This window comes from Triturus cristatus, chromosome 4_2 (genome assembly GCF_964204655.1).
Source record: "Triturus cristatus chromosome 4_2, aTriCri1.1, whole genome shotgun sequence".
In the NCBI taxonomy this organism is placed as follows: domain Eukaryota; kingdom Metazoa; phylum Chordata; class Amphibia; order Caudata; family Salamandridae; genus Triturus; species Triturus cristatus.
The window spans coordinates 284,259,316-284,280,296 of NC_140586.1; the positions used below are offsets into that span (position 1 = coordinate 284,259,316).

Consider the following 20,981-nt stretch of genomic DNA (forward strand, 5'->3'; position numbering starts at 1 on the left):
GAATCCGTGTGGGCTTATTAATATCAGATGTTTGATACCAAACATCTATGTTTTCAGTGAAGCCATCGCGTAGCTGGGGAGCTTGTTTTCACCAGTGACCAGCACATGTAATTAAAATAGCTTCCTGGTCATTTATACTGGCAGTAATGGAACTGACCAGCACAGGGGTATATCTGCAAATGCAGATATGTCCACACATGTAGTATAGTGCACCCTGCCCTAAGGCTGTAAGGCCTGCTGTAGGAGTGACTTACCTATACTGCATACAGTGTCTGTGGGCATGGCACACAGGGATTCGTGCCATGTCGTGTTTTCACTTTTACATGCACTAAGACATGCAGCCTGCAGTGGCAGTCTACATGTGTTTTTATGAGGCGCTCTTACGGTGTCACAATACATGCTGCAGCCCTTAGGGACCACCTTTATCCTCCTTGCCCTAGGTACCAGGGTGCGACTTACTAGGGACTTACACTTACAGGGAGTGCTAAAGGGATTTCCAATTGGGGTACAATTGCACAGTTCTGGGAAAGAGATCTGGTGCTGGGGACCTGGTTAGCAGGAACCCAGTGCACTCCCAATCAAAATCATATCAAATACCAGACAAAAAGTGTAGGGGTGACCATGCCAGAAAGGGAAACTTTTCTACACATGGGTATAGGGATAAATTGTGAAACTAAAGGATCCGTTGAAGTATGCCAGAAGAGCCATATTAATCATTTGAAAGCTTTAGGCTGAAGTAAGGGTTATGTGGAACCTTTAATGCCAGTTTCTTTAATGTGAAACTATTCAGGTGTAGGTAGACTTCTTTGACGTGGTCTGTAAGAAAAGATTCTGGCAATTTTAGGGCACTTTCTTTACAGCTTTATTCACACAATAAAAAAGGATGTTGGGTGATACCATGTTGGAGGCATGAAACGGGTCTAAAAGTATGAGAGCAGCCTGGTCATCTTTGTCCGAAGGCCTATTCAGATTATCCAGTGCAGCCACCAAAATAGATTCTGCTCTATGCGCTAGCCTGTCAGCCCCATCAGAATCTAGGCAGGTGGAAGACTCTTAAGAAGTTTCAAAGTTCGAAATTTACAGCACTTTCTATGATTTTGGCTTTCACCAATAGGAGAGAGATGGGGCAATAGTTGGCCAGATCAGTAGATTCCACATGGGGTACTTTTAACATTTGCATTCTAGTGACTTGGTCATTAGGTTTACTTTAAGGTGGAGAATCTTCTCAAATGTCCCTCAACAAGGCCACAGGTATGTGGATTCTAACTGAACAAGTGCTCAAAAGGGGACCAGATTTGATTTGACCTCAGTTTATCATAAGTGAAACTCTGGGTGAGATGGTCAAATGCCAATAAAGTCGAGGTGAATAAAGTACAGCGCAAGTGGTGGTGTGAATGGTTACTGCTCTAAGAGGAGACCTAGTCAGATTAAAAGAGTCAAAGATTTTATTCATTTAAAAGTGAAAGAAGACACTTCTCACAGATCTTATAAGCAGGAAATAATAGAGGATTCCACACTTAGTGTGGAGAACTCCTAAATAATAGTAAAAATCTCCTTTCAGTTGGGTGCTGAATAGGTGCATAAAAAGTGGCACCGATCGTTGTAATGTCATTTAATTGTATTGCTGGCGAGTTCCAGGTGGTCCAGTGATTTCAGGTGAGGGCAGGAGTTACGGCAACATGTTTTGCTTTCTTCAGCTTTATATCTCATCCCAAAGGGCAGGCGTGTACCATTATTTATTTTGTATTTTCAGGCATCTGGCCTGTATTTTAAGAAGGGTGCACCATTTTAATGGCGATGCTGATCCAAGTGCTAAATGTATTTAATTTCATGGCCCAAACTAATCATGGCAGAATTTCTCTCAAGATATACTATTACAATTGACTTATTAGCTGAGTCTCAACAATTTGACTGGGTGAGGGGAAGTGGTACAGGAAGCGTTTTAACCAGTTGGTCAATATCTGTAAGAGACAATAGTTAGTGAGAGATTCCTTACCTTAGAATTACCCCCAGGCGTCAGGCTGGATCCAGAAAGTTTTCATCAGCAGTACCCCTGCGTGTCGGAAGGTGGCATTGTGTGGCTCTGCGTCCGTCGTAGGTGTCCTGGTCGCCGGGATGACGTCGCGACAGCTACTTAGACGCCGCCCTCGCGCGCTGACGTCCGTTCTTTCTTTTTCCGTGCCAGCGCAGATCTGGAGAGAGCGGTACCCCCAGTCAATTTTTGACTGAGCTTTTTTTGGGACTTTTGTCTCTTCTTTTGAGTGTTTGACTCCTGGTGTATAGCGATGCCTGGTTTCAAGTCTTGTGAGGCCTGTCCCCGCACGATGTTGGTGACTGTCCCGCACCGCAAGTGTCTCTTCTGCCTGGGGCGCGGCCACGACTCCGCATCGGGCCTGACTGCTGGTCCATGGCTTTGAAAACTTTGCGGGAGCGGCCCAGAAAGTGGCTTGAGGCCCTGGAGTTGGCTCCATGCTGTTCAAGGTCCCGGTCCCGTGGGAGGTTCGAGGGACCAGTCGCGGAGCCGCCACCATCGTTCGACAAAGTCTTCACACTCAGGTCAGGTAAGAAGAAACACAAGAAGTCGCAGAAGCGACGTCGCTCTAGCGACGTCGCGCTCCGCCTTTCCCTAGCCTGTCACGCGACACGGCTGAGGGTGCGGGTGGTGCTACCCCCGCAACTCTAGCGGAGCCTACGCAGTTGCCGACGGCCTACCCGCCCTTCCCGGGTCTTTCGGGGACTCCGACCCAGCTGCAGGAATTTCTGTCAGCCATGGCCCACCTCTTTGGCCCGTCGAACCCCGCAGGCGCGCCTTCGGGCCCCACGGGTCCGACTGGGGGTCCTCGCCCCTTCTTCGTCGCCGGCTCCAGCCCGATGTCGTCGACGGCTCCGGCCTCAGCGCCGCGAGACCCCATGGATCCATGCATGGATCCCAGCCGATGTCGGTTGGCCTCGTATGACCTCCATCGACATCAACATCTACGGCGTCGGCCGATGCCGTTGCCGGCTTCCACCCTGACATGGAGACGGTGCCGGACCAGTGTCGATCGATGCTGATTCCGACGCCGATGTGGAATTTCTATCCCTTTCTCCATCCTCCTCCATCTTTTCCGCCTGCCCAGCAGGTTACGGAGGACGGGGGGGACTCGGACGGGTCTGAAGACCCTCTCGTAGCCCAATGCGAGTTAGACCCGGACTGGGAAGAGGGTTTGGAGGACACAGGTGGACTGGATTTTTCACCAGAACCTGGCGCACTGTCTCCTTCTACCGTGGCTTCGGAGGAGGGTGGTACTTATTCAGTGGTGTTGCGTTGGGTGGCCGAGGCTCTCCACCTCGAGCTCCCTACAGTGGCCATCAGGACTAACCTCCTGACTGAAGTGCTTCGGCCGGCAGCTTCTTCTGCGGAGCGGCTGTTGCCCTTCAATGACGCACTTTCAGACGTTCTTTTGGGCACCTGGTCCAGGCCCAACACAGGGGCTCCTGTGGATAGGAACGTGGCCCGACGCCATCGCCCGGCCCTGGGCGACCACATTTTCCTCTCCCAACACCCTACCCCTTAGAGCTTGGTAGTCCAAGCCTCTGCATCCCCGAGCGCATTCCCTTCCGCACCTCCGGACAGGGAATCCAAGAAACTGGAGCAATTTGGGAAGAAGATTTTCTCTTCCGCCAGTTCAGAGTTGCGGTCTGTGAACACCGAATGCCTCTTGGCCCGTTATTCACACACTGTGTAGGATACAGTGGCAGAGGTGCTGCCTCAGTGTCCGGAGGAGGCCTGGACGGTGCCCTCCCAAGCTTTTGCTGACGGAAGAGATGCAGCCAAGTTCACGATTCGTTGTGGCCTTGACACCGCCGACTTGCTGGACAGAGCGATTTCCACGACAGTGGCGCTACGCCGTCACGCCTGGCTGAGGACGATTGGCTTTTCTGGGGATGTCCAGAACACTCTGATGGACATGCCTTTTGATGGCACTCGCATTTTTGGCGACAAGGCGGGAAGTGCATTGGAGCGTTTTAAGGACTCGCGGGCTACAGCCAAGTCATTGGGCCTTTCGCGCTTCTGCTTTTCGCTCCTTTCGTGGCCATGGAAGGGGCGCCAAACACATTTGTTTCAAAGCCACAGGCCTGCGCAGCAACAGTCTCCGCGCAGCTGCGGACGTGTGACCCACCGTGGTGGGTCACAGGGCCAGCTGGTGGGTCAGTCCACCACCTCCCCTGCCACTCCTGCCTCCAAACCTTCCTAGTCCGGTGTTTCAGGCCCACCAAACGCCAGTGGGCGGCAGGATTCGCCATCACCTCCCCCACTGGTGCACCATCACTTCAGACAGGTGGGTTTTACAGATAGTCCAAAGGGGCTACTCCCTCCCCTTCAAGACTACCCCTCCAGCCATGCCACCTCAGTACCACCGCATGTCGAGGGATCACTTGGCACTTCTCCAGCAGGAAGTTGCGGCCCTCTTGGCCAAGGGGGCCATCAAGCGCGCTCCGATGCCAGAAGTAAGTCGTGATTGTTACTCCCACTACTTCTTGGTTCCAAAGAAGGACAAGGGCCTGCGTCCTATCTTGGACCTTTGGAACGTCAATCGCTTCCTCTGGAAGGAGAAGTTCAAGATGCTCACACTTGCTCAGGTCTTGTCTGCCCTAGACCCGCAAGACTGGATGGTAGCGTTGGACTTGCAGGACGCTTATTTTCATATCCCCGTCCTGCCGGCCCACCGGCGTTACCTGCGGGTCACGGTAGCCCACAAGCACTTTCAGTTCACCGTGCTCCCTTTTGGCCTTACCAGCGCCCCTCGGGTGTTCACGAAAGTGATGGCGGTGGTCGCTGCTAATCTGCGCAGATCAGGGGTTTCAGTCTTTCCCTATCTCGATGACTAGCTGTTGAAGGCGGGCTTGCCCCAAGCAGTCTTCTCCCACCTCCAGACTACGGCCAACCTCCTGCATTTGCTGGGGTTCTCCGTCAATGTGCCGAAGTTCCACCTGATTTCCTCTCAGAAGCTCCTCTTTATCGGAGCGTTTCTGGACACAGCGCAGTTTCGGGTTTATCCTCCCGAACAGCGAGTCCGAGACATTCGGGCTATGATCCCGATCTTTCGGCCCTTGTCCTGGGTTTCAGTCAGGATGACCTTGAGGCTGCTGGGCCTCATGGCCTCCTGCATCCTGCTGACCAATCATGCCAGATGGCATATGCGGGCTCTGCAGTGGGCCCTGAAGTTCCAGTGGGCGCAGCATCGAGGGGACCTGTACGAGTCTGTCCAGATCTCGGAAGGCACTGCACAACAGTTGCAGTGGTGGCTCACGAACCAGCATTGGGTCAGCGGCAGATCACTCTCCCTTCCCCAACCGGAGCACACTGTGCTGACTGATGCGTCCCTCCTGGGGTAGGGCGGCCACATGGGAGAGGCGAAGATCAGAGGCCTCTGGTCTCCGGCGGAGTCCAGGCTCCATATAAACCTTCTGGAGGTCCGGGCAATCCGACTTGCACTGAAGGCATTCCTTCCCTCTGTCAAGGGGAGAGTAGTGCAGGTGCTCACAGACAACACCACCGCCATGTGGTACTGCAACAAGCAAGGTGGGGTGGGGTCGTGGACCCTATGTCAGGAGGCTCTGCGTCTCTGGACATGGCTGGAATGTCAAGGCATTTCCTTGGTGGTTCAACACTTGGCAGGTTCTTTGAACGCCAGGGTGGACAAACTCAGCCGCAGGTGCATGATGGATCATAAATGGCGTCTTCACCCTAGGTGGCGCAGGGTCTCTTTCGACAGTGGGAAGAGCCTTGATTAGATCCATTCGCCACCAAAGAGAACGCACAATGTCAGCAGTTCTGCGCGTTGGAATTTCCACGGCACCCTTGCTCGGTGATGCTTTTCGTCACGAGTGGAGTTGCGGTCTATTGTACGCCTTTCCGCCTATACCATTTCTACCCAGAGTGGCGAAGAAGATCAGGCGCGACAGGGCCCAAGTCATTCTTGTGTCTCCGGACTGGGCTTGAAGAGTTTGGTATCCCGAGCTACTCGGTATGAGCGTGGATCCCCCGATCTGACTGCCTCTTCGGGAGGATCTTCTGTCACAGCAGCAGGGGACGGTCCTCCACCCAAACCTGTCCAGCCTCCACCTCCATGCGTACAGATTGAGCCGCGACAGTTGATTCCATTTGACTTGCCTCCTGAAGTCTGTGATATCATTCTGGCAACCAGGCGTCCCTCCACTAAATCGGTATACACCTGCAGGTGGAACAAATTTGTGGCATGAGGCACAGCAAAGGCTGTGGATCCCCTTTCTGCCCCTCTTTCAGAAGTCCTTTTGTTCCTGCTTTCATTGGCCCGGCAGGGCTCTGCTCTGGGCACTATTAAGGGCTATCTTTCTGCAATTTCAACCTTTCTCAGGCTCCCTGATCAGCCCTCTCTTTTCAAGTCCCCTGTTGTAAATGGATTTCTCAAAGGCATTACTCACCTTTTCCCTCCTATTCCTTTTGTGATGCCACAGTGGGACTTGAACCTGGTTCTTACTTATTTGATGTGTGCACCTTTTGAGCCACTTCACAATTGTCCTCTTCGTTTACTAACTTTGAAGACTGCTTTCCTGGTTGCCATCACCTCCGCTACGGGCGTGAGTGAGCTCCAGGCTCTATCCTGTAAAACCTCCTTTTCTGTCGGCTCATCCGGACAAGGTTGTGCTCCACACTCGTCCTTCCTTCTTGACAAAGGTTATTACTCCCTTCCACATTGGGCAAACTATCACCTTGCCCACTTTATTTCCACCTCCGCACCCTTCCAGAGAGGAAGAGGCTCCACCGTCTGGACCCTAAACATGCGCTCTCATTTTACTTGAATCGCACACAACAGTTCCGGGTGGATGACCAGCTCTTTGTTGGCTACGTAGGCGCCAAGGAAGGCCGGGCTGTACACAAGAGGACTATCTCCCACTGGGTCGTCTTGTGTATCAAAGCCTGTTATTCTCTGGCTAAAAAAGAACCTCCGGTGGGGTTGTGCCCCCATTCTACCAGGGCGACCGCAGCTACTACTGCATTGGGACGTGGTGTCCCCTTGCAAGACATCTGTCAGGCAGCCATGTGGGCCTCGCTGCACACCTTTACTAAGCAATATTGCCTCGACAGTCAAGTCCGGAGAGACGGCTTCTTTGGCCATTCTGTTACTTGACTTTCTGGTGTGATCTTGGTTCGCAGACCCACCACCGGGGTTGTTATTGCTGGGGTATCTATTCTAAGGTAAGGAATCTATCACTAACGTGTCTCTTTCAGATGCACAAGTTACTTACCTTCGGTAACGATATATCTGTAAGAGACATTAGTTAGTGATAGATTCCTTACCGCCCCACCCATCTTGCCCGTTCTGCGAACTGATTTCTAGGGTTAAGGTCATCCTTTTTAGGGCCCTAGATTCAATGCACCCGTGGCCAGTATCTTGCATGGCTCTGCGTTCCTGGCGTGGAAAGTCGTGTACAGAACTGACGTCCGCGCGCGAGGGCGGCGTCTAAGCAGCTGCTGCGATGTCTATCCCGGTGATCATGACGCCTACGACAGATGCGGAGCCGCACGACGCCACCTTCCGACGCGCAGGGGCACTGCGGGTGAAAACTTTCCAGATCCAGTCTGACGCCTGGGGGTAATTCTAAGGTAAGGAATCTATCACTAACTAATGTCTCTTACAGATCTATCGTTACCGAAGGTAAGTAACTTGTGCATTAGGACAGTGGGCAGTTTAAGTCGTACTCTCAATAGTAAATATTACCAAATAAAGGATATAGTCTGCAGTGTGGGTGGAGCCTTTAATGCATGTGGTTAGGTAAAAGCTGGAACACAGTGCAAAACATCAGTTATGTCTAGGAGTGAGGCTGCATACACCCAAAAGATAAAGACACCCCCAGAATTAGAAAATGTAGTGTTTGTAGAGCAAAAGGAGTTGTACAGTCCAGGAATGAGGGCCCAAAACTAGATGGAGCGCCAGGGGAAGGATGAGGTGCCATACTGACAAACAGTTGCTTAGGTTAACAGATCTATCATTTGTAAGATGTTCTACACACTAGAACAGGTAGTTTAATAATGGAAACCTTTCAATAACCTACACAACTTAAAGGTGAGACCACCACCAGTTCTGTCAGTGTGGTCCATGTGCAAAATATGGTATCGCTTCATCCATCATTCTGGCTTCCTGAAGTTAAGTAACATTAGTGACTAAAAATTGAGGTTAGGTTTCCTAAGCAGGTTAAGCACTTATTTGTTATCCAAGTAGTGAGGTGAATTGAAGATTATTCTAAGGGGTCACCAGGAGTTCTTCATTCCAGTAGTAAGTTTAGCTGGACACTTTGTAACAGAAGGTGGGTAGGTAAGAGTTCAGACTCTGCGCCTGGGAGGGTGTGAATGGCCCTGTTGTTGGTGTTCCTTTGGGTTTATGCAAATGCAGCTACCAGTAGGTTTTTGTTTCAGGTGAAGTCATCAAGTGGGGAGTACTATAAACCGCAGGGCTTAAATTGTAGAGTTGTTCATGGTCTCCAGTGGTGTGATAGTAAATGTTCTAGGGAGAAGATGCATCTCAACCCAACATCATCTGCTTTATGACTAGGAGCATTGCGTATGGCATGGAAATATACCATCTTTGACAGTCCGAATTGCCTTTGTGCTACCAAGATTACCAGCAAATCGTAAACACAGGAAATTGTTTAATGCAGTCTCTCTGAGGTGTCTTTAGTGGTTGATTATTCATTGTTACTTTTTATTACATTAACATTATATTAATCAATTTTAATTATGCCAACAGACAAGAGGGTTTGTTGCTTCCACTCAACCATACAATGGATGCTCCGAGATCACCAATCCTGAAGCAGTATCTGGTAGGATTGCTTTGATGCAGCGAGGCCAGTGTATGTTTGCTGAAAAGGCCAGAAATGCCCAAAAAGCTGGAGCGATAGGAGGCATTGTTATCGGTAAGTCACTCATCTACTTTTAAGCTTAGCTGCACTTTTTATTCTTTTAACTAAGATCAAAGGATATTCTACTATGGAAGCTTGCTATTTCTCCACTTAACTTCTCACTTCCACTTACATATTTTGGCTGTCCTATGGTTTCGACCAAGAATTTGTACATTGTCAAGTATATGAGCTCTCAAGAGATAGAATCTCTCTCCTGGATGGCTACAGAGAGGTGGCAAAATTGTAACCAGTGATTCGGACAGAAGGCATTAGTAGAGAAGACACAATGGGACAGAAATGTGCATCTTAGCTGACCGCATTGTTTGACTGCCTGTCAGAATTCAAGATTGAGATAAAGTAGAAGCAATTTCTTTCTACACAATCGAGCTGTATTCTAGGAAAACCTGGTTCAGTTTTTGAAGTTATCTATGCAAGCAGTTATACATTCCCCAGGGTCTGCAATTTCATCATTTTTCCATGTAAAAATGTTCTGATGGAAGCTTCTTTCAGCTGATACCTCACGTTATCATTATCTTAAGTTGCCTGACTGGATCAGGAAAAAAAATTCCCCCGCAACAGCTCTCCAGTTCCTTGCAGCTTCAGCTTCTAATATAATGACTTCATGGTATATATGGCGCACTGCTGGCTTGTCCTCTTTTTCCACATCTCGAGACTAGTCCAAAGCTGATCTTGGTGTTTCACTCACAAAATTCGTCACTCGGCTCACTGTGATTAGGTCAAATGCCCTCACTAAGGTCTTGGGATTTAAAGCCTGTCTGAGGTGTCGTAAAAAGATGCACTTGGCAGATCGGCATGTGGTGTCTTATATCCAATCATGTATACCAAAAAGGAGGAACTGACAGACGTTTCGGTACAGAACACACTCTCCCCAACTTAGTTAAACAATGCAGTGTGCATTTCTGTGACAAAGGTCTAGTTTCCTATATTGATTTTGGTACCTTGTCCTAAGGAAGTCATACAAAGTCTCTTCTTTATGAAGCACAAGCCCTCGCCCACCAAAATGTGTCATGCTTCATCACTGGAGTGTGCTCCTCGTTGGGTCAGCACTGCAAAGCGCAATGGGCCCCTCAAGGGGCTCCTCTCCAGAGATCTTTTTTGTTTTTGCCTCAAGGTCTGAAATAAGAAGACCTAATGACCTCCAGAATGTGTACAGGAAGGGGAAAAGGGAATGGTGCCTTTCTCAAATAATGAGAAAAGGTTGGTCTGATGGGTAATGAGTAAACTTAATTAGATGCTGTGTTTATTCTAGGGGCTTCTGTTAAAAGTTAAAAACACTGGGGAATATATGGGGAGATGATGATCCAAAAGTTGGTCAACATGTTTCTTGCGTTTTGAACCTGGACCTTCGTCACAGAATTGTATCCAATCATGACTCATTGGCCAGCGAATCTTGGTCTTCAATGCACCCGAAACTCATCAGGGTGCCGTAGACCACGCTTTTTGTTTAAATCACGAATGGACTCTCTGAAGTGCTTCCTCTCCACTTCTTCAAATAAATCTCCATAAATAGGAATAATCCCCCAAGAGTTCTTCCTGGAAAAAATAGAAACGCCATAGTAAAAAGTCCCCCTTGTCCTCCAAGGAAATGGCCATGCTCCCAATACCATTTGCAGATTCAGCACTGTCTCCCCCGCCATTTTTGACTCGCCCTCATCATCTGATCTGATTCCTGTAATGATAGCTGGGGTTTGATTCCATCAGCCTACCGATTTCAGGTTGAGGTCTACCTTCAGACCATTTTGGACACTTTCAGGACAGCCTTGTATACTCTAGGCAACTCACCAAAGGTGGGCCCAGTGTGTAGGTTTGGTGATTTTGGTGGCTCCAGTGCCTCTTGCATCTCCACTTCTACAGTCTCTTGTGTTGGTGCTGCATCCAGAAAAGCCTTTGCCTACTATGGTGCCAAAATTAGTTCCTTCGACATCACCTATGATACCATCTTTCTGCCACCATCAGAACAGATTTCAGAGATGCTTCAACCCCTCAAAGTAAGTAAACATTATCATGGTGGCCAAAGAAAAGGTTTCTGCATATTTTGATGGTAGCTTTCTGGCAGAACAATACGAAGACCAGATATTCACCCAGCTGGTGGAATTTTTCACAACAGGTTCGGATGCCCCGGGAATGCCCAGTCAACACTGTCAGCACACACAGGAAAACGATTTGGTGACTGAGAACAAATGTCTTTCTTTATAAAGCAGATGTTGGGCTATACCTAAAAAATAGTGGTGGTCTTAAAGCATCTCCAGAAGGAGATATTCCTTATCCATCTGGACCTCCTGTAGAAGAAGTCTGTTCTTCTACCTCTGTGGTATGAAAGGAAGGAAAAGCACTGAAATTATCCTTGCAGACTGTGGAAACAAATCCAGCATCCTGAGTGAACCAACCCAGCAGTTTCAGAACCCTTGTTCCCATTTAGTGAGGTGCTCTTTGAGCTAGTTGTGGCTGCCGGGGGGAAACCTTTGTCAACTGTCAGTCCACAAATAAATCGCACTAAGCTGTAGACCTGTGCCTTCTAATCCAAAATGTTTTCCTCTTTACTGCTACCTGGAGACCTTCGTAGTGCAAGACTTGTTTGCAGATGGAATACAAACTTTCCCCATGGTTGCTACAGAGATTGAGTTGAATAGACTCGACAAACAGCTTCTTGGCTAACATGTCCACATCTTGTGGGAATTGATGAAAATTACCATAGTCAACCTTCCTGACTACATGGAGAAACCATTTCTGGATCTGGTCTACAATGGTTTGAAAGTCTCTAAAAAGGTTGTAAAGTATGGCTGGGATATTAAGTAGTCCCAACTAAATGCCTTCCTACAGAACGGGTGTCTTTTTAGCTGCCAGGGAACCAGTTATAACAATGTATTCAAATGGGCCGTTGGTCAAAGTTTATTTTTTGATGCGAGTCTTAAGGTTTTAACCCTTTGCATTAAACTGTTAGCCATTAACTAAAAAAAAATAACTCCTGCTGGTATTCCTGTACATTCCACGAGGGCCATGGTCCCTACTACTATGCTATCCAATGGCGTTCCGGTGACTGAGATCTGCCTTGGTCTTCCTTTTATACCTTTGCTAAACTTTATTGCCTCCCACCTCAGACAAACCAAGATGGATATTTTTCCTGGGCTGCGTTGCTAGACTTTCTTGAATAATCTGCACTTTTCAATCCCACCTACCTGAGGGTATAGTTGTTGCACTCCTTCATCAGATGAGACCTCTGCATTAAGTAAATACCAATCAGAAGAAAAGAAAAGGCTACATATTTTAAGAAACAATATTTGTGGTGGATAATATATTTGCTATTTGCACTGATTCCTCACCACTTTTCCTACCTACACCTCAGATGGGTTAGTGCTATGGATAAGATTCGAAGCAATGCAAAGTGTCATATGCTGTAAATGTTGTAATGGGACTGGAATGTTCTTGTCTACTAGTATACTGCATAAGTGATGTATGATCAGATAGTACCTCTGTTGCCTGATTTTTCTTTCCTCAAACCTTTTTGACCTTCCCGTGGTTTCAATAAAGAAGCAATACTTTCTCTGAAACTTGAATAATGTAGAAAGTTGGTGAAATCGTCACTTTTGTGGAGTATGTATTACATGAATTAGTGAAGTTGATGACATCAACTTCGAAAGTGCAAGCCATTACTCTGCTCCTGAATGGTTCCCTGGTCACCCTGAGCCCAGCTTCATCAATATGGCTACAGCAAAGAGGTCACATATTCCTGTTAAATCTTGTTCAGCTCCTACCGATTCAGATGAAGGACATATAGGCACCTAGGGAGAACAGGTTAGTTTGATGGCCTCCTGCATTGATGCAGCTGCTCTCCCGGTGATGCTATGTCACTATGACCATCAAATATAAGACGGGTTGCTGCTTATTGACTGGAGAACAGTTTATCTGAAGGGAGAGGTAGTGTGCAAGAGTAAGCCAAATCCAGCATAGATGCAGCAGCTTTTCATAATACACTCTAAGGAAGAGGATATTGAACAGAAGAGTGGGTGATCCTCATTCTCCTGTGTCCTGATTCAGCATTATATTTAACAATAAAGGAAAGCGGGCATTATGTAATATGTTTTAAAATGTTTCTTCTCCCCTCTCCCAAATCCCACGCTGTCCCAGCTCTCCCTTGGGATAAATATCATGTACCTATACTATAGATGCTGCTGCTCATTGGCAATATGTACAGAGGCATCCATTTGATCATGTTTGTTCTTGCACGCTCACTTCATCAACAATGAAGTGATCTGTGTGTCATGCTTTTAGAAGATCACCTTCTTTCCTAAGGCTGTTTCACTGGAGGAATGTGGGGGTGGCAAGGAGTGTTTCCCTATGCAAGACTTTCTCTGTTTAATGAATTATCTGTGTCCTCTGATTAAGCTGTATGGTTGACTTTGTATTCTGGATAGCGGGGAATGCTGACTTTTTAACGTTTGTTATCAGATGATAATGAAGGAAGCAGCAGTGATACAGCTCCTCTTTTCCAAATGGCCGGTGATGGGAAAAACACAGATGATATCACAATCCCCATGCTTTTCCTGTTCAGCAAAGAGGGCAGTATAATACTTGATGCCGTCCGGGAGTACCAAGAGGTTGAAGTACTTCTTTCAGACAGAGCAAAAGATCGAGGTATGAGCAGAAACATTATACTTTTCCTACTTTTGTTGAGACTTCAGAATGTAAATTGATGATCATCTTGATGATACCCATCCTAGCTTGGTTTTCTTGGAAAGGTATATTTATAGCAGAATGTTCGAGCTCAAGTACAGATGTGGGAAAGTTGTTCTCATACCTGCTGCTTCCTATTGTATTTTTCATGGATTCCCTATCTCTTCAATTTCCTCCAATCTGAGAGGCTGTAAAAGTGAAATGAAGTAATTGGCACAAAGTACCTTATTTACCGGCACAGCAAAAAGGGTAATCTACATCCATCAGTAGTTTGAAATAGTTGATCAGACTGAAAGCTAAGTTTCACATAGCAAACATAGTGCCTTGACTCGCTAATAATTGCTTTGGACTCTGGCAGTCTAATCAATCAAGTTCAAAAAGCTCTATATAACAGAGCTATCCATGTTTCCAAATACCGTGGCACTATTAGAAAATTATATGTTTTCCACTTCTCAAATTTATCACCAGTTTTGTAAGGGAACAAATTAAGCAACATTATTTTTAAAGGTGTACCAGCAATGTGGAGTTATGCAGCCTTTCTTTATTGTGTAACACCATTCATCTTTTCTTCTAGGAAGATTTCATATTCCCCCTAGTAAGAGATCTTTTACTTGAAGTCATTGTGATCTTTCAAACTGATTTTTTTTCTTTGTAATCCTATTCTAAAATTCCCATCAACCTGCAATGTAATGGTTGGCCTCTGAAAAGCATCTTGATTACATTTGTTTTTATCCATTGGAGGAGCTGGTATGACTCAAAATTGCATCCATCCAAACTTCCCAATGAGCCGCACTTGTGTGGACTCCATCTTCAGGTGTTTTTTTCCTGTAATCAGGTTCAAAAGTGTAATCTCAAACAAGGAACTGAAAGTTTGACTAACAAATTGAAAACGCAACTAATTGACGACTGGAGTTGTTTCAGTGTATGTTGCTCTGAATTAAAAAACTTGCTGTTTTGCATGGTTTAAAAAAGTGTGCAATAATTGTAGGAAATAAGTGGTCCCCCCCGGTCCTCCCCCCCCTTTTCAAGAGGTTGACATGGAGAAAAGGCTGTATGCGCTTTCTTTGCAGTATCGCCACCATTACCCTTTGGTTTACCTACACCAATTTTAACATTAGTATCAGTTATTGTTACACAACTGTGTGTAAACCTGGAGAGAGAAATGCTGGCCCTTTCACGCAGTGGCACCAGGACCATAACAGTTGTAATCTGCTCTTCGATGTTGTGCAGACATTCCCAGTCTTCATCTGTGAAGCAAAAAACGTAGATGTTGATTAACTGAGTCACCTCACATTCTCTATTTGGAAGATGATGCTCTGGGTTGTGTATTATCATTTGACTTGCCCAGGAGAGTTCATAAGTTTATTTTGGCCCTATCCAAGGTCCTCTAGTTTACCATCACCCACACCGATAGACATTCCTGACAAAAGACTTTCCACAAGGTGCCAAGATCAATGTCTAAGCTGGTTGAAAGAAAGCTAGAAGCAGATTCAAGATGTGGTCCCTTTGTCAGCAAAATATTTCAAACATTATGCAACAGTTCTTTCTCCTCCGTGACAAAAACTGCTTTTTGGCCGGATGTCAAAACTACAATAGAGCTGGGCCTGAAACAAGTTATTCACCCTTTGAGCCAAAAACTTAAAATCCATAATAGAGAAACTCCCTTGTGCCCACAGACTTGAACATTGAAACAATTTGGAAGCCTTACCACATTAAAAAAACAACCAGTTATCCTTTGGGGAAGTTTAGATCATACTTAATCCCAAGAACACACCCTTCTGATGAATCGACTTGTAGTGTCCTAGTCTCAAACTCAAAACGCAGAGAAATTGCCACTCACCCCCTCCAATTTCCTGCCCCTGTATGACATTGATACTCCTCTGGTACTAATAATACTATGTAGCAAGAGCGGCCTGTTAATTCTCTGGAGCCTGCTGATACTAAAGGTATTTATGGAGTTTTGCTGCAGTTGCTGATGTAGATCACATGCTGTGCACACTTCTGAAATTTAGTGGTGGGTGCAACATTGTAAGTTCTTTGAAGAAGAGCTTTCTGTTTCAAGGTGACTCTCTATACTACCCTGTAAACCACAATGCTCCAGGACATGACTTCACTGTAGATTCGTTTTTTCTGTTGTCTGGTTCTGAGGCGTGTTCTAGTTCTTCTGGACCATCATGCTACAAAAGCCAAGAACTCAAACATCCAGAAACCGGAATGATACCCTTCACAAGCAGGATCTTTATGTAAACGTTAGCCACTTCAAGAGACACATCACTTTGGAAACACAGGGCAACACCTGGCTGAGAACTACTGTTTTTTTCTGGGGAAGTCCAAGCATTGCTTATGGACAAGCCCTTTGATGGCTCCTGTCTCTTCAAAGAGAAGGTGAACTCCGCGCTAGAACGCTTTAAGGACTCCAGGGCTACAGCCAGGTCCTTGAGTCTCTCTATAATCCTCATTACCCCCAGTCTACCTTTCACCCCTTTCATGGCCACCTAAGGCATTTCAAATTATGTCAATACCACGGCTAGCAAGCTTCCACACCTTTTGTGGCCAAGTTGGCCCCGTTTTCGATTCCTGCAGACCATGTGGGACAGGTAGCTAGAGGTTGGGCCAGTCCACCACTTCCTTAGCAGCCACAGCCTCAAATTCCCTTTAGTTTGCCCTCCTACCATCCCAGGCATCCAGTGGGGGGCAGGATAAGCCATCGCCTGCTCTACTGGAGCTCATTGACATCAAACCGTTAGGTACTAAAAATTGTGCAAAGGGGTTACTCCATTCGGTTTTGGCCACCCATCCCACCCCTTTACGACCGGTTCACGGAGGACCATCTTTCCTTTCTCCACCAGGAAATGTCGTCTCTCTTGGCCAAGGGAACTATAGAGAGGGTGCCAGCATCAGAAGTAGGTTGTGGTTGCTATTCCAGCTGCAAGAAGGACGGAGGCCTTTGTCCTATATTCGACCTGAGCCTTCTCAATCTCTTACTCAAACAGGAAAAATTCAAAATGCTCACGCTTGCTTAAGTTCTGTCTGCCCCGGATCTGGGAGACTGGATGATGGTGTTGGACTTGCAGCACGTATTTTTTCACATCTTCGTCTTGCCCGCCCACAGATGTTACATGCCTCACTAACACCTCTTGTGTGTTCACCAAGGTGATGATGGTTATTGAAGCACACTTATAGAGGCCTTATGTTCCAGTCTTCCCCTTCTTCAATGATTGACTGTTGAAGGTAGGCTCACCACAGGAAGTAGTCTCCCACCTCCAGACTACGGTGAACCTCCTGCACACACCTGGGCTCACTATAATGATGCCGAAGTCTCACCTCACCACTCTCAGATGCTCCCTTTCATGCGAGCTGTTCTGGACACAGTGCAGTGTTGGGCTTATCCGCTAGAACAGCAAGTCCAGGATATTCAGACTGATACAGATGTTTCAGCCTCTATCTGTTTTGGTGAGACAGACTCTGAGGCTGTTGGGCGTCATAGCTCCCTGCATCCTGCTAGTGAAGCATGCCCGCTGGCATAGTCTGCTCCAACCAGAGCTGACTGTAGTAACTGATGTGTCACTCCTGGGCTGGGGCAACACCTTGGGGGGAGTTGAGATCAGAGGGCTCTGGTCTCTGGCTTAGTCCAGGCTCCACCTAAACTTGGTGGACCTTTCGGTGATTCGCTTGTCATTTAAGGCCTTTCTACCTTTCATTAAGCGAAGGCTAGTGCAGTTGTTCACGCACAACTCCTCCGCCATGTGGTACTGCAACAAGCAGGGCAGGGTGGGGTTGATTGGGTCACAAATGGTGTCTCCTTCCAAAGGAGATGCATGGTCTCTTTCAAGAGTGGAGAGAGCCTTAGTTAGATCTGTTTACTTCTGCCAAGGACACGCAATGTCAGCTCTCGGTCTGAGATCCTTTTCGTCTCGAGTGGAGCTCTGGCCTCCTGTACGACTTTATGCCTATATCACATCTGCCCAGAGTTCTCAAGAAAATCTGGAACGACCGACCCAACCTATTCTTGTGGCTCTAGATTGAGCACAGAGTCTGGTATCCCAAGCTGTTGAGCATGAGCATTGGTCCTGTTGGTCAAGATGCCATTTCAGGAGGCTCTGTCACAGCAACAGGGGAGGGTCCTGCCCCGAGCCTCCACATCCGGAGGCATTTGACAGCCTCCAACCTTCCTCCCGAAGAATGTGATGTCATTTTGGCAGCCAGGCGTCTTTCCAGCAAGAAGGTATACATCAGCGACAAATTTGTGGCATGATGTGTATCCTGAAGCATTGGTCCCCTCTCTGCTCCTCTTTAAGTGTTACTATTTGTTCTTCTTTTCCCCAGTAGGACTCTACTCTGGGAACAGTTAAGGGCTATCTTTCAGCCATCCTGCATTTTTGAGGTTGCAGGATCAACCTTCCTTATTTAAGTCACCTATTGTGACAAGATTTCTCACAGGTTTGCAACACGTTTCTCCTGAACTGTTAATCATATCCCAGTTGGATTTCAACCTGGTCCTCACTTTCCTGATTAGGGCCCTTCATTACATCAGTCAGCAGGGTCATCGAGTTTCAGGGACTCGCTGTGAATCCAACGTATACAACCTTCTACCCTGACAAACTGGTTCTTCGCCATGTGTCTCCTACCTTCCGAAGGTAGTCAATCTTTTTCAAGTAGGCCAGCCCATCTCCCCGCTTACCTTTTTGCCCTGCCTCTTCCTTATAAGGACGAGGAGAGACTCCGCGTGGACCTAAAAGAGCGTTGTCCTTGTACCTTGACCGCACAAGACACTTAGGGTGGATGATCAACTCTTTGTAGGGTACGTCTGGGCAGAGAAAGGGAAGGCTGTGCAGAAACGATCCATCTCTCGATGGATAGTGCACTGCATAAAAAACTTCTACGCATTGGCCAAGAAGAGGGCTTACTTGCTCATTCTACTACAGCCAAAATAGTGACCACTGGGTTAGCTCGCGGAGTTCCGGTCCAGGACATCTGTCAGGCTGCAACATGGACTGCCTTGCATTCGTTTACTAAGCACTACTGCCTGTACAGTTGGGTCCGTCGGGCTCGGCAATTTGCCTGTTTGCTCCTACATGTCTTTTAGGTCTAAATTGGGTTCCCAGACCCGCCTGTGAGGCATTGCTTGGATATCTATAATAAGGTAAGAAATCTGCGACTAGAAGTCTCTAGCAGATGAACAACTTGCTTACCTTCGGTAACTCCTTATTTGGTAGAGACTATCTGCAAATTCCTTACTGATCCTCTGCGCTCTACGACCTGATTAAAGGATGAGGGCTTCCCTTTGAAATTCACACCAGTAGTCGGAATTAATTATGGCTCTGCTCTTCTGGCATGGAAAGTCATGAAAGTAAACTGATGTTAGCGTGTCTAGGTGACATCGAGATAGGTACCGTTCTACTTCCAGCGCGTGCAACACCGATATGGACCTGAACAATGAACCTACCAGTGTGCAGGAGTGGTGCTTGAGAATTTCTGGATCCAGTCTGACACCAGGAATAAGTCTAAGGTAAAGAATATTAGGCTAGATAGTCTGTACCACAAAAAGCCCTAACTAAGGTAAGTAACATGTTTTTCCGCACCACCCACCATATACAGCTCACAAGAAAAACTTAGCACTAACACAGTTTAATGACTCCCTCATCCATGCATTTGATACCATGGCTCCCTACAAACCATTCGCTAAAAAGCACTTTAGATCCAATGCACCTTGGTACGAGGTGGAATGGAAGGCCAATAATTCACGCTTTCAAAGGCTTGAGCATAACTGGAGGATGTCAAAAAACAGTGTAGATAAATATTTAAAGGTTCTCTATGCTCATATCATGCCAAAATAAAGATCGCACGCAGACAACATATCGTAAACAAATAGACAAGGCAGACAACTCCTCTCAGGAACTATTTAAAATATTCAACACCTGTATCAAACTCCAGGCGTGTTACTCTGATACTCCAGAGTCTCAAACATTTTGCAACACTTTGGATACCCATTTCCAAACTAAAACTGCCAACATTTACAACAGTTTTCACTCTACGATCAATCCATCCTTTGTTATACCGCAATATTCTATCTCATTGGTTCTAGAAAGTTTTGAGCCTATTTCTCAAACACAGATGCTGGACTTACTAGCTAAAGCAAAATCGGGGTCCCCTTCCGATCCTTGTCCTCCACAGATTATTACACTCCTTTCCCCTCCAGCATTGTGTAACCAATCTCTGACCCAAGCCACTGTCCCGAGACTATGGAAAGCAGCTCATGTTACACCCATCATGAAGAAATCACAGCAGACTCCAAGGTCCCAAGTAATTACCGTCCCATATCTCTCCTCCCTTTGTTGGAAAAGGTTCTGGAGACCCACGTCAACAATCCGCTCCGATTGGATTACTGCAATGCCCCGATCCTCGACTCTATTTAATCCCTTTTATCAAAATTGCAAGCTGTCCAAAACAATGCTGCCTGTATGGTAAACAACTTGCCTCGAAGGACCATGTCTGCCCCGACACTCGTAGCCCTACATTGGCTCCCCATCCGCAAGAGAGCACTGTTTACACTTCTCTGCCTGACCCATAAATCCTTGTCAGGCTCTGGCCCAAAATACCTTCAGAATAGACTCATTCCTTACATTCCAAACAGGAAGCTGTGATCAAGCAATCCGTTTCTGTTACGTCCCCGGCGTATTCGCACTTCTAAACATAGGTGCCAAGCCTTTTCTGGTCATGGCCTACTCCACTGGATCAAACTTCCTCTGTTCATCTGTGCATACTCTAATCTATCTGCATTCAAAAAACACCTTAAAACAAGGTTGTTCTACTGCTGCCTGTACCTGCCGATCATGCGCCAGGATGTCCCTATGGGGACGAGTCGTGCACTATAGCAAGACTCAAATAACATAACATAATGGGTAGGAAGAGCTATTCCAGTGCTATAATACAATACAATATGAATGGCGCATTGAAGACATGTACTTCAATGTAGTAGTTAATGATTTGAAGCTGCTCCTCCCCTTCCAGTGATGGCGTCTTCGATGGTTTGGCGTGGTGGGAGCGGACGCTAAAGACAGGAGCTGCTGTTCGAATCTTGTTTCGCACTCCTTTGAATCAACACGGGCGGCTGCTAAAGACAGAAGCTGCTGTTCGAGTTTCGCTTCGCGCTCCTTTGAATCAACACGGGCGGCTGCAGTCTCGGCTGCTCTGTAGTTTTGCGGCTCTCTTTAAAAATTAATCGGAGTGATGCCCCTATTTCCATGTGGAGCGTAGTTGCTGGGTGTTAGAAACTTACCCCACGGAGGCCCCGGTTTCAGTTTACCGTCCAGCTGAGTGCAGAGCACGGAGGCTCCGGTCGGATCTTTCCTTTTCCTTCTGCTTGG

The 20,981-nt window shown here is 47.0% G+C and overlaps 1 protein-coding gene across 1 annotated transcript in view; it reads left to right on the forward strand.

Annotated features, from left to right (window-relative positions):
- The window catches only part of EDEM3 (ER degradation enhancing alpha-mannosidase like protein 3), a 326,937-nt gene that overhangs the window by 279,613 nt on the left and 26,343 nt on the right, over positions 1 to 20,981 (forward strand). The window contains exons 18-19 of the mRNA XM_085601522.1: positions 8,772 to 8,937; positions 13,390 to 13,575. Coding sequence (XP_085457648.1) covers positions 8,772 to 8,937; positions 13,390 to 13,575 — 352 coding nt within the window. The remainder of the gene's footprint in view (positions 1 to 8,771; positions 8,938 to 13,389; positions 13,576 to 20,981) is intronic.